Raw genomic sequence first — 14,797 nt, 5'->3', positions numbered from 1 at the left:
CGAGGGCCCTGTGGTATGGGGTGCAACAGTCTCAGATTCTAGAAAGAAGCTTTGAGTAGGAGATTAGACCAGTGGTCTTTAAACTCCTTAATGCTGCGCCAATGCTGCGCCCCCTAAATTTTTTACAACTATTTTGCTAAATTGTCAATGTTTAAATATCTCTAAACATATTTAGACATTGCAGTTAAGCTCTGTTACCCATTTTTACACATACTCCCAGCCAGGCTATAAATGACAAAAGTGGTTAGTGATGGCCCATTACAAGGTGGCTAACTGCTGCACATGTTTTTAACGCTTAAAACAAAGCATAATTCTTCTCTTGGCTAGAGACTGGTTAGTTCACCTCAAAACCACAGTGTGTTCAAGGCCCACAGAAGGGGTCTATCTTACGACAAACAGCCACCTCAAAGAGGCTAATAGTCTTTTTGCAACAGAGGTTTACAGGATACGGTTCTTCATTTGCATAAAACTGATGAGACCTACTGGAGCAGAGTGACTACAAAGATCCTAAAGAACTCTTAGAGAGTCAAGTACAAGAGTAATCACCGCATTAACTTAAATGTCTTAGGGTGATGTCAATGCCGCTGAAAATTGGAATATTATTATTATTATTATCTTTATTTCGGCCGCTAGGGCCATAAAAGAGTAACAATTTTACATTCAATAAAATACAAAATTCAAATCAGTACAATATATCAAAATATCAAAAAATGTGCCATAATTATCATAAACAGCATACATGATATCCAGTTTGCACAGAAACTATAATTGATTCACATAACTATTAAAATTGCACAGATACCATATGAAATTTCACATGACAAAATACAAATATCAATGACTACATACGTGTGCATTATTCAGTTTGATGTAGTAATTGCGAGTGAACCACATGGCTGTTAAAAATTTCGCGACTGCGAATACTATAGAAGCTGTTAAGTCAATTTTTAAAACTCTGTATGCTGAAAGATGGTGAATGAAACCTAGATTTTTTAATAAAGGAACCAGCCAGTACTTTCTGGGTTTCTGATAAGCTTGGCAAAAGAATAAAATGTGCAATTCTGATTCGGTTAAATAGCCGCATGCAGGACATTGAGATGTAAATTGCGGATGGGACCAACTAGCCATATGTGCCCTGAGAGGAAGGGTGCCATGGCGCCATTGGAGATAAAGTTTCCTTGTTAGAGGAGGGCTTATGTTATCTAGGACAGATTCCCGGTGATAAGTATCTTTAAAAGTCAGGAATTTATCAGACAGAGATCCGACCCGTACATTCATAATAGCCACACGCAAATTGTGCTCATGAAATATTAATGTAAGACTTTTGCGTGAGATCTTACAGCATGTGTTGGCTGGGTCTGACCACAAATCTGGCCTTCCTATCTTCTCACATGTCTGCTTAACAAACTTTAACCATGGCACTTGGGGAATTTTTACAAGGCGCAAAATCTCCTGAAGTTCCGCTCTATAAAACAGGAGTTCTGGTGAGCTCCATAATTTGCGCCAGTAAATAATTGGTTTGAGGCCAAGCTCCTCGGAAAAAGATTTTAGACCTAGATCTAATCTCAATGGCAATAAGGGAGTGCTGGGCGGTAGGGCTGTCAGATGCCTTAGGAGGTTATTCTCTATTACCTGGAGTTCCTGATTTAAAGTATAGCCCCAGATTTCACCTCCATAAAGCCCGGCCGCCCTCGCCTGAGTTTTGTAAATGTGAAGACTGGGGCCTAAAGACTTGTAATTCAAGCCCTTTGTCATTCTGCAAATGGCTCCAGTCGTCTGGGTCAACTTAAGTTTTACCTTTGTTAGGTGTGAGTCCCATGTCATATGTTGGTTGAATGTAACCCCCAAATATTCAAAGGTGTTGACCCTCTCCAGGTTGGCGTGCCCAATACGTGGGCTCGAACGTGTTGAGGGGGGGGGGGGTTGAAGATCATATATTTCGTTTTTCCAGCATTGATCTCCAACCCGTGTTTGCTGCAGAAGTCGACGAAGCCATCAAGGACCCTTTGGATGCCCATCGGGGATTTGGAGAGCAGCAGGGTGTCGTCCGCGAACATAATCGCGGGCACCCTGATGCCAACCAACTTGGGAGAGTCGATGTTATTTAGCTCATTTAGATGGGCAAAGACCCCGTTCACAAAGAGGCAGAAAAGGGTCGGTGGAAGCACACAGCCCTGTCTAACCCCCCTGTCAACGGGAAAAGGGTCAGAGAGGGCTCCTCCTCTGCCACACCTTACCCTCGCATAATTCCCCCGGTGTAGTATCTTCAGGAGTGCCAGGAGCTCCGCTGGAACCCCAAGATCTGAAAGAACAGCCCATAACCTGTCCCGAGGGACTAAGTCAAAGGCTGCTCGCAGATCAACGAACACTGAGTATAGACTACCCCCCTCAATTTAAACGGTCTTCCAGTAAAGGATGTTCAAACGGAAAATCTGGTCTACCGTTGATACGCCTCTCCTAAACCCCGCTTGGAATGGGCTCAGGATATCACTCTCCTCAATCCAGAACTGGAGGCGGTTTAGTATCAGTCTCCCAAAAATTTTTTGGGAGACATCAATGAGACTTATTGGTCTATAATTGGCTGGGAGCAGAGGTGAACCCTTCTTAAAGATAGGGACGATCTCCGCGCCCAGCCACGTCTCCGGAACCTCCATGCCCCCCAGAATGGAGTTAAACAGTAGAGCAAGATAGGGTGCCCAAATGTCCTGCTCCTGTTTAAAAAGGTCTCCTGGTAGGCCGTCCAAACCTGGGGCCTTACCTGATGCCAGCCCAGCAATAGCTAGTCTGACCTCACTGATTGTTAAGTACTCTGCATCGGTGGTGTTTTCGGCCGCCTTTGGTGGAGAGGCTACCAAATTCCCTTCGGGCAGTTGGTATAAAGATGCAAAGTGGTCAGACCATGCCCTAGCTGAGATATTTGGCTCCACTGCAGACGGCAAGTTCCCTGAGCCATTATTAGCAATGCGCCAGAATTTACGGGAATCTCCTGAAGCTAGTGCAATTGTCAGGGATTCCCATTTGTCTGTTTCCCATTCCTTTTTTGCATTGTGCAATAGGGTTTTGTACAGTGATCTGTTAGTCCTGATGACCTCAGTTCCCAAACCTGCCTTGATGGAATTTAGTAGGCTAGTTTTAGCCTTGCGGCAGGTCTTATTATACCAAGATGGACCTACCACACTTCCATAAATCCGTTTCACTGGACGGGTGAGAATTTCGGATAGTGATTTCGAAAGATCATTATGTAACTGCCCCATCTGTGTGTGTAAGCTCCCGGCCGGGAGTGTCTGTATGTTTTCAAATATGGGAATTACCCTGGTGTAAAGTTTGGGTAGATTATCTGGGTCCGAGGTTAGACTTTCCCATTTCACTCTACGTCTATTATGGGTTAGGACAAGCCCCACTTCAGGTGTTATCCTATGCTTTTTCCTGGGGTCAAGGCCAGGATGGTCGTATTCGAGTTCCAAAGCATTGTGGTCGCTGTCTTCCCTAGGTGTCACACAGAAGCCAATGATATGCGGCCACAGAGCTAGTGGAACAAGAATATAATCTAGTCTCGACTTCCTACCAGGCCTGTTATAGGTAAAGTTAGCTGGGCTGTCCAGGTTTGTCCTTCCATTACAGGCCCGGAAGCCATATCTTAGTGTTAGGGAAATTATTTGCATGGCCAGTGGTGTCCATGCTCTTGGCGCCGGTGCATTCAATGGAGGTATGGACCACTCTGAGTCCTCGTCCTGGGCCAAGTCCACCAAAATGCCCGGGAGGGGCTCATATTGGCAGTTAAAATCTCCTCCAATTAAAATGTGAGTGCCCGAGGGAATTTCATCTAAGACTTGCACCAATTCCTCAATTGTGCGTGATACCTGGGAGATGCTAACTGGTCTAGAATATATGTTGATCAGAAGGAGTCTGTTTGCATTTGTCCATTCAAGGCAAACAACCAGGATATCCTCTGATTTTTGCGGACAAACAGTAGCCCTACATCCCAAGTCGCTCGCTACCCATATTGCCAAGCCCCCGGACAGGCGGCCTGTTTCGTTCCATTTTGCTTGTGAGGTGAAAGATGCAAAGCCTGGTTGGGTAATATGATCTCTCGCCCATGTTTCTTGGAATAAACATATGTCTTGGGCTTGTATATAAGCACACCAGTCCGGGGAGTTGATTTTATTTGCCAGGCCTGCCACATTCCAAGACAAAATCTTAAGGGCGGGAGAATTAATATCCTCTAGCTGTGGGTTTGAAACCATATCCTCCCCATCCCCCTGCTCTGTTTCGGTAATAGCAACTAGATTGGATAGTTGGGTTACAATTTCCTCACTTAAGCTGGGCATGACCAAAGGGGACATAACCCTTTTATCTATAGCTAAAGGGTCCCATTTAACTCTGGTCATCTCCGGAAGAGTGGGTCTATAATTATGAGTTTTGGCCAGGCTTATGCCCTCGATGACCTCTTGCCCCCGCCTCTTTTGTGGTCAATCCACCATGTCTAGACTGGAGTATCTGTTATGTGTTGGGAAGTAGTCTAGTCGCGATATTCTGGGAAGGGGTTTTATCCAGGGAGCCCTTGGGACACGGTTGCCTTGCCTGCTAGATACTAGTTCCCAACGCTCGTCTATCTGTATAGAATTATCGAGTGGATAAAAGAAGGATAAGGGACGAGGAATAATTGAAGTCCCTTGAAGCGAGTGAGTCCAATTACATATATGGGAGACAGTACATGGGTCTCTGAAATTAATCAACACACAGTCCCCTTGGGTCGACTTTCTAGTGCTTCCTATCCAAGGGACGCGCCTTACCATCAATACCTCACTGTTGATTCCCTCTGGAAGGGGCCTATTGGCTGAGAGCCAGTGTATAACCGTGTTTTTCAAGGCCCCCTGCGGTTCACGAGTGGATGGATTACGTTCTGGTATCCCCATGAGGATTACAGTGTAGGGGATGGCCTCAGGTGGTAGGTCAATAGATCTATAATTTGCATCTTTGCGAAGAGCATCATTTTGAAGTTCTGCCGACTTCGCTTGCTGGTCTAGGCCTTGGGTGTTTAGTGGGTGGTTAAGACTGACAATTTCTGGAGTTGCCGAATTTAACTGCAGCATTGATGCCGCCTTTAAATTCAGTGGGCCATCATTGATTAATTTTGCAGGTGGGGGGAGCATGACAGTGGAAGGCAATGTATCGCTGGAGCTGTTATTAGTTGTCATTGGTCTCTCTACCGGTTTAATGGTCCCCATTAGAAGATTGGCTAAGAAGGTCTTTCAGGAGGGCACCAATGTTCAACAAAGTTAAGCCCTCCTCCCCCGCTGTACCATTTAGGATGTGATCTTTTTGGGGCAAAGTGTTTGAGGGCATTGACCTTTGTCCATGTGTTTGACTCGAGTTTTTTTTAGCTGTACCTAATCGGTTGTTCACATGACTAGGATTTCGCTTGGAGCTTTTCGGTTTACAGCCTCCTCCTAGTAATGTTCCTCTTTTTCTTTTCGGAATAGCCCCTTCCCGAGTATATTGTGGTGTAGGGACCAACTGAGTAGACCCTATGGGGAGATGTTCGCTATTAAATGGTGTAAATTTATTTTGGTTAGCGTTTCTGGATGGAATGGGCAACGGGAGGGGTGTTAAGCTAAGCTCAGTATGAACAGATATATCGCACTCAGTTAATGAATCGCTAATGTTACATATTACAGCATGATCGATACTAGCATTAGGTAACACAGTTTGGTCTCCCCCTGTTACCGTGGTGTGCCTCAGAGATTGATCGGGGGTTGTAGCATGTTGTATAGGGCCCAATGAGGACCTTCTAACCCAGTCGATCTCTTGGGAAATACGCCTCAAACGGCCCGCTCTTTGCCCGGTCTTCGCCCCGGGCTGCGTCCCGCGCGCGTCCCGCTGGCGCGTATAGGACGTGCCACGTGATATAGAAATGATCAGGAGAGGAAAGCACCGGGAAGAGGTTTCAGGTGTGGCTTGTTAGTTTCCGCCGGGCAACCTGGTCCTCGCAGTCCCGGGAAAGACCGCAGCTCAAATTAAAAGCAGTTCCCCTCCGTAGCAGCAAAGCGTCCTTAATATCCGTGGTGCGATGGCAGAGCAAAGTCCCGAAATGGTCACAGCACAATCAGCGCCTGCGAGCGGCACCTTTGGAATACAACAGCTGAATATAAGCTTCCTCTTCAATCAGGAAGCCAGACAAAAATGAGCAACTACCTAATTAACCCTTCATTCGGAGTAAATGCATCTACCATCTGAGGTCATAGGAGTTGGCGATGGATCGCTTAGAGATGTCAAAGTCATTATACACCCTGAGCTAAATAACCCACTCTTTCACAAACTATCCAATTCACAACACTCCTCAGATGCAACTGGTACAACAATTCCCCTGCTGCCACCAACTCATCTTCAAGTGCACTCCTTTGCCAACCGGTTTTCTCTGGGGTGAAGTTTTCAAACCGAGGTCTGTCAGAATGCAAGTAACGTAGAAATTTCTAAATTAGGGCAACATCTTCCAAGGATGAGGGCCTTTACTAAACTGGAAAGTGTATGGCTCAAATCGGTGATATGCTGCATCAAAAGGAAAAGGCAATCATCACAGTTACAGATGTTTGCACATTATATGCTCTAAAATTAAAATAATGCAATAAACAAACTCCCCATGTCAAAGCCCAGAAAGCTGATCTTGAAACCAGATTAAGAATGTTGAATTAAAAATTATATCTATGACAGATGGTAAGAAGCTAAATGATTATGAATATTATCAAACAAATGTCCTTGGTAGAATACGATTAACTGTTCAAAGAGATGCTATGTAATCTTTTAATATAAAACAAAAGTACCGTTTGCCAGCTTACAAACACAGCTTGCATTAGTAAATCTGCAAACTAGATGCGGTATAAACTAAAGCAAAGCGTGTCATGATCTAACATGAGTTGTAGGGGTGGGCGCAACTCGCATAATTCTGTGACGCGTAATTACCTAAGAATTCAGCATGATTATTCTTGAATTACGCAAGAAGAGTAATTCTGCATTTTGCGCCATTTCTTCACGCCAAAAATGCACACAAGGATGATTTTGCGCAAAGAAATAGTGCTAAATGCGAAAGAACATGAATAGCGAGCAGCCACTCGCTAAATGTGCTCTAGTGGCAAGATTTTTCCTTGATTTACTACCAGCACTTGGCGCTATTTTCCTAGCTCAAAATGCATCCTTGCATCCAAAATGGACACGAGGATGCATTTTGCGTTAAGGAACAGCGCTAACTGCAGAACACGAATAGTGAGTATGAGTAGCCACTCATGTTCGCAAAATGTGCTCTTGAGGTAGGATTGCCACCCCCACATTACTCTTAATTATGCGAGGAGGAATTGCGTAATTATCAGTAAATCTGTGTCAAAGTGAAACGCAGAATTACCATATTTACTGTGATTACTCTGGTGTAATTGAAATTATATCCAGGCCTAATGAGTTGGAATGCTAATCATTCTCCAAGGCTAGGACATGTCTGATAAAGGATTGACGAGTAATAAAACTACTTGTGCAGTTACTCCTATAAAGCACAGGATTAGATTTGAAAACTAATGATGAAGAGGAAGGAGATAATTAAAAAGTTGTACTGTACAGGTCTTTAGAGGGTGAAAACAACTGAAGAGTCAACACTGTCTACGGCTGGTAATCATGGAAAGTTGAAATGCTTACCCGTGAAAGTAGCAATACATATTGTTAGGGAGATGCTTTGAAATGGAGGGGGGGAAGCGAATAAAAATAAACGGAAACAAAAAATTAGCAATGTGGAACACCAGTTTGGTAAGAAGCAGCAGAGACGTTGCATAGCAAAATAAATGTACAAAATAAATATCTTTGCTCGAATGTAAACAGCAGAAATCAGAGTACCTAACACGGAGATTTGTTTTCTAGATGTAAAGTCATTGGATCTCATTTTACTGATTTAAAAATAAAGGATTTTAAATAGAGGGTATTTATAAAGGGAAATCAGTTATTCGTATGCTGTGAATCATCAGTGGGCGGCAGATAAGCACAAAATAAATATCATGCAGGCAATAGTTAAAGATAACAAGACAGGCATGATCTTGCTTCAGGAAACCAACCTTCAATACGTGGAGGCTCTACGCACATTAAATATTTTTCTCACCGTCATCGTGCATTAGCAGATAGACATGTTCGTGTGAAAGACCATGGAACGAGAGCAAGAAGAAAGCCATCAGATGCAACAGGGAATAACTTGCAAAAGACAATATAATTGGACAAAAACTGATTGTAGGATCAGTCTGCAGCATGAAAGCAGATGGCTCCTTGAACTTTCAGGAGCCACTAAATAAATGGGTTCAGACCTCATATTTCATGTCATGCGGATTTTAAAAGAGCTCCATCCCCTTGAAAGGGTATCCTAGCACTATAAGAAAGGCACGGACTAATCAGAGCAGGTGAACAGGAGGAGAGCTAGTAGTAGAGAATTAGAACAGCCAAGTATTTAGCCTCTTTCTTTAAGATCAGAAAATTAATGAACATCCCTTAAGAGATAAGGCTATGGTTCAACTTTTGTTAGTCAAATACAAGCAGAAAGGACCACTAGACATAGTGTGGAAAGCGCGTGGAATGACAGCCAAGAGTTGGATGGAGGTGACAGCAGCCAGAAGTCAGAAAAAAGCAATTATCATGTTTAAATAATGTGGGCCGGTGTTTTGAAGGGCTTTATGCGCATGGCAAAGGTGCTTGAATAAGGCAGTTTCTGCATGGGTAGAAAGCAGAGGTCTTAAGATGAGCAGTCACGGATGTGAGAACAGGAAGGTTCAGTTCAAGCCTGTAGTCACATTTAGCGCACAAGTTGAAATCTTTTTGCATTCAGGAATGTCCACATAGAGGGTATTACCCCCGTAGCCCAACTGGCCAGTAACCACAGCTTGTATAACAGTCGTACATGTCTCAATAGGAAGTCAGGTGAACATCTTATGTAACATATTTAGGACACCAAAGCAAGATGCTGACACACAAGTGACTTGGTCTGCCATTGTACGGTCTTCATAAGGGACTATACCAACATTTACACCGGAATTGAGTGTCTCCCAACTCTTTATGTCACCAAACCTCTGACCAATAGGCTGTAGCTTTTTCACACAGAACCCCTTTCGTTTTGTCGCCATTCAGCTTAAGGAAACTGGTTTTGATCCAATTAGCGACTTGAAGCATACAAGAGATTAAATTAGGCTGGATTTAGGAATGTTGATGGGATGGCAATAATCCACTGGGTGCCATCCAAATAGAATACAACTTCAAATATGTGGGCTTTGAGGATTCCAGCAAGTGGAGCCATACAAATGTTGACAAGGGTTGAACTCAGTGACGAAACCTGCATACTTTGAGTGGTTTCTGAATGAAAAGGAGAGCGCACAACTGTCTGGGAACTCTGAGAGAAAAGATCTGATCTACTGTGGATTACCCATACAGATGGCAATATCATGTAGGCCTTTTCAGCACGACGGATGAGAAATTGTGCCAAATGCTGCAGATAGGTCGAGAAGGATCAAGGAGGCAGAAGTGTCCTGATGCAAAATGCGGCAAATGCCATTAGTAGTTGCCAACAGGGCCGTTTCTGTGCAGTGGAAAGTTATGTTATCCGACTTAGAGGAATTGGATCCAAACGGTAGTTTGTTTCCAAAAAGGTGAAGGGTTGCATATTAGCTAGTTAACAGTGATATTGGTCTATGGTTAGAAACAATATTGGGGTTCACAGAAGGTTTCATAAGCAAAAGCAGTACCTTGGTATGCTTCCACTGTCTCCCGACTTCTGTGGAGGCAAGGGAGGTATTATAAAGGGTACTAAGTGCAAAAACAATTGAGTTGGAGCTCATAAAAGACAAAGTGGACATAGATCATCCGGAGAGCCGTATTTGGTTGATCGCATAATTCTGCTAATAATGTCCCTGTCACCCAGCAAAAACTTCTTAAGAGGCCCAACTGGCTCTAATAGAAATGTGACTGATGAAACAAAGTAACTCAGTGGTGGTCTGGAGATCAAAATTGGAATATATTTTGTTCTTATGTCATGGAAAAAGTCTCATAGGAAGGAACATAGGGTCTCAGAGGGGGTAATGGCCGTGTGCTCGCAGAGGCTTGGTAGAAATAATTATAAAAAAAATATTTCCTGCAAAGGATTTAAAACTATTTTGTGAATGCAATTGACAAGAAGTTGCAGAACACCAGGTGAATGTGCCCCTGTTAAGTTCTCAATGTTGCTTTCCAAGTATGCCAGTCTTATGAGAATGAACACCTTCAAGTGCCCTCAAGACACTTACAATGTTGTTTTGACTCTCTGAGGTCATCTGTTTACCTTTCAGCAGAAAGAGCATTGCATACAGAGGTATGCACTTTCATAAGGATGATGATTATGGTCACTTTCGTGATCCAGAAATTGAACTGGTCAGCTGCTTAGGAGACATCAGTCTCATCGTCCAGAGGAGAGTAGGACAGCACCTCTTCCAGGTTATCCTTAGTGACCCATTCCCAGGACCTTATTTTAGCAGAAAAGTGGATTATGATAGATTTGTTTGAGCACCTGAGTATGGGGACGATTAAACAGTATAAGATAGTGATGTGACCATATCACTGGTTGGGGGTGGGGGGGTCATACTAACAATATAGATGTTCGAAAAAACAGAATAGAGTATTTTAGGAGTTACCTGCCAAATTTCCCTTCACCCGAAGGAGACTAAAGTCCTCATTTCAATTTTTGGTGGACTACGGTGTGAGGATACTTGATAGCCAGAATTTCAGATTCGAGGTGGTATTCCCACAGCAAAATATACCAATAACACATTTTCTCCTCTAAATGCGAAACAACAAAGACCTTGGGATACTGTGTCTTTTAAACACTCCAACCCATCATTTTAGTGCCCACTAGGCCACGTCAGATTAGACCCAGTCATATGAAAATTAGTGTTTGACTTGCTCCAATAGGAACAGGCTAGCCAGAACTACAAAGCCAGGTCCTTTGAACAGGAACGCAAGCAGCCCTTGACTAGTTTCGGCATATTTTGGCCTTTACAGTCAGGTGCAGTTTGGTTCCATATCCAACATATGTCATCCTGCATTTCAATACAGTATCCCAGCTCATATTGGGTAGATGACTAGTAACTGCCACTGGTTTGCCAATATTTAAAGTTCTGAAGAACTTAACTGTGCTCCGCACTGCTCTCCCACTTTCTGGGGTTTGGTTTGGAGTTTCCATGCTCTGTGCACATTAATTCCACAGAGCATTAATAAAACATTTCAAACCAGATGACAGAGATACAATCGGAGGGCAAGTCTGTGTCCCTGCGCATTGCGGGGTTCATGGAACGTGATCACTTCTGAAACAGAAACAAACACTGTGAGGGGGAAAAATTCCAAACCCAGCGCTAGACAGCAGGAGAGTGGTGCACATGGATATTTTGGAACACATATGCTGAAAACAGTATGGACCAAAGAAAGGATACATTGCCTGCTACTGTTCAAGAAGTAAGAAATATAATCTAGGGTTGAGGAAAATACTTGCTGTTGTAGCAAGCAAATAGGAGACAGGACATGGATGAAGAGGTCGAGCCTCAATTCAGCCAAGGGCCCCAGGCGAAGCGGTTTATATGCTGCAAAGATCGGTGCTCTGAGATTGCTGCCTAGGTTGACCCAAGACTATGTATGAGTTAAGTGACAAGAAGTGGTGAGACACAAGAAGTTATTGGGGTAACACCACTAATCAAGCGTGGTTTACATGAGGCTCTCCCCAGCACAGACACAGAAGGCTGTGCAATCTCCATAGCATGTGCACCAGTAGAAATACCTCTGAAAGTTAACAATCTGACCTCTTACCACCCTCTACATTGCCACATAAAGGCTGCAGTCACCCGATAGGAGTTGATCTCTGCTAGGCCTGTAAGCCTTACTGCCATCACATGCTCAGTCGTGAACCAAACGATATCCACATGCCGGCATCCATTCCAGGCCCAATCATCCAGAGTCCTAGGTTTATAGCCCTCTGCCCCGGAGCCAATAACCTAAAGCAACAAAAGCAGAATAGCTCTCTACCCCAACCACAAAAGTGCCCCTGTACTCTGCAAATTAGAGACCACAGTACATGCATGCGCCATGGGGACAAAGCTCCCTTGACACTACTAAAACCCATTGCGCTGAGAGTATGCTTACCACAGAACTGAGTAATAACTTTAACAAGACTCTTTTTCCAAGATATTATGTTTGGTCTACTTCCTTTTATGAAGTGGTGCACAGTGAAATCCCTGTGTGTACATGTTCCTAACAGTAAAGAAGATGGCACAAAGTATCTGCTGGACCTTAAACACAATCTAACAGTATGAGTGCTATTTTACTACACGAATAAGCATTTACATAAATAAAGTTTATTCATTATAAAGACATAATACTCAGACACTGATTTATTGTGAGTGATACATGTACAAGCTGAAGGCAATGTTCTACTCAAGAACCAACCTTAAGAAGGCTTGACTGTTGGATCGCACTACCCTCTGAAAGTCAAAGGCCTACATAGGAGTCGCATGTCAATTCAGTTAGCCCATAGTGGTACTGGAGTCTGTTGTTCAAGTGAGGACAGCAATATTTGTCAAAAAGATTGCTTGGTTGCCCTAGATTTAATAGACCTTGGTGAACTGGCATGACACTTCCCTGTTGCTCCATCCTGCATCAGTGAAATCCCCAACTGGCTGACAAACCAATACCCTCTGCCTGCAGTGCTTCTGTAGAAGGGAGGGAGAGGAAAAGAAACATCTACCACTTTGCAAAATGTGGGCATGTTACGTTAATTCCGCTCTATAGAAACCTGCACCTATTATACTACTGAACGTTTTGACCACGGATGCCCCAACCTTAATTTGACAACTAGACTATTATTTCCACTTTAACTAGAAATAGCAGAAAGGTTTCAAAAAGGTGCCCAGGCCCCTTGAAGTGGTATGAGGCCATATAATTGGTAGGCAGGTGCTATACAAAAGCAAATACTGAATATGCTGTAAAACACTCAGCTAGTTTATTGGTTGACCAAGAGTAGGGAATTTACCTTGTGATCCAGGCGCTGATAGTCTCCAGAATTGGGGCGTCTGCCTCCTTTGCCTCGGCGGCCCTCCAGGACAAAAGCGATGATCTAGTAAGAAGAGGAAACTAATATGAAGCAAGAGAGTTTGTAAAGCTATGCCAGCTCTTAGTACTCAATTTATACAACTCTTCTGTTTCATTTGAATGTACCATAGATGTACATATTTGTTTTTAAATATATCAGTTAACAGTGTTAAGAAGAAAATACTTTTCTGTTTAGCCAATAATAAATTCACAATTTACCACACAAATATTTTCTAGCTAGGTGGTTTACTAAGCACAACAAGCAAAGTCAATAGAGTTTACAGTTAACAAGTGGGTCATGACAATAGACCAAACCTTCAATATATGGGTGCAAACGTATTGGCTTTGCCAATGCTTGCTTGGGCATACTTTATGGTCAAAAGCATTCCAAGGTGACTCCCACATGGGTACACAAGCAAAGTTGGCCATCTTCTAGTTTTTTTGGCCAAATAATAGCAAACCATTCAAAGAGGTGCACCCATGCACCCCCTGGTATCCACCTATACCAACAGGGATTTTGGAAAGATTTTTGTTATACTTTGACATAAACCATCTCTAGAAAGCCGATCTTCTTTCCACATCCACATGCGCACACAGCTTTGAGCATTGTGGAATGGGGGTTGTCAAAGTATAAGAAGGTTCATTCTAAAATGGCTACAGTACAACTGCACAAACTGGTTTCACCAACATAAAATAATTTTTGTTACACTTTATTATCATTCCTTTATCATTCCAATGTGGTAATGGACATTTTGGATCAGTAAATTAAAAACAAAGTATGCAAGGGATGCTGGTTATCTCAATGGAAGCAATTGGCACAGTACCTCCAAGCTGCAAAGTGATACTGGGCACTTCACCCCAAAAAATGTCAAGGGGGGGGGGGGGGGGGGAGGAGTGAATAGATAGCAGTCGGTAGAAAGAAGGAGTCTGCGAGAGAGTGCAGTGTCAAAAAGGGGAAGGCTGGAGGGGAATGGAAGAGCGGACGGAGACAGAGCAAGGAGGCGAGATAGAACTGAAAGGGGGAGGGGTAGAAGAGAACTTGATGAGTGGACAAAGGGGTGGGGACAGGTAGTGGCAGGAGAGCAATGGACGAAAGAGTGCTGTTAATGCCAGAGCTCTGGTCTCACAGGTTTGAGCCCATCACGCCACAAAAAAGAAACAAAAAATGCGGACTAATAAAAAGTCCATAACACACACAGAAGAATGCACATCTACCCCAAAGTAAATTATTAAGACAATAATGCTCTACAGAGCAGGTCACATAAGAAACTGACAGGATAGCTATTGAATTATTAACATGGCCTAAATAAAGTAAGTCAATATCAGAAAGGGACAAACCCATAGACAATTCTATGTAAATTGTACACAATGTATCTTAGACAAGAGACAGCTAAAACTGTCTGTAGGTGAGACTAATAACAGTCAGCTTTGTAAAGTGTATTAAACTGTCTTTAAAACAAGCAGCCACTTCATCAAGCTGATTCTCCCAACACAAATGCTTCGTATTTTCTGGAATTCTGAGGTACTGTTATGCTAACACTAGGAATTGCAAAACATTAACATTAAAATATCAGTCAATGTACGATATTAACTCCTAAAAATTGAATGACAGTACCTACTGAAAAACCATTCCATGTTTCTTTACCAACATAAATGTAAACAAAGACGTATATAA

General features: G+C 43.1%; 1 protein-coding gene across 1 annotated transcript in view; it reads right to left on the bottom strand.

The window, feature by feature from the left end:
• TGOLN2 (trans-golgi network protein 2) overlaps positions 1-14,797 on the bottom strand; it is a 145,681-nt gene that overhangs the window by 38,861 nt on the left and 92,023 nt on the right. Inside the window, exon 3 of the mRNA XM_085636166.1 lies at positions 13,064-13,147. Coding sequence (XP_085492292.1) covers positions 13,064-13,147 — 84 coding nt within the window. The remainder of the gene's footprint in view (positions 1-13,063; positions 13,148-14,797) is intronic.

The sequence above is a fragment of the Triturus cristatus genome, chromosome 11, assembly GCF_964204655.1.
Source record: "Triturus cristatus chromosome 11, aTriCri1.1, whole genome shotgun sequence".
Lineage (NCBI taxonomy): Eukaryota > Metazoa > Chordata > Amphibia > Caudata > Salamandridae > Triturus > Triturus cristatus.
This window is presented reverse-complemented; position numbering and strand designations above follow the sequence as displayed.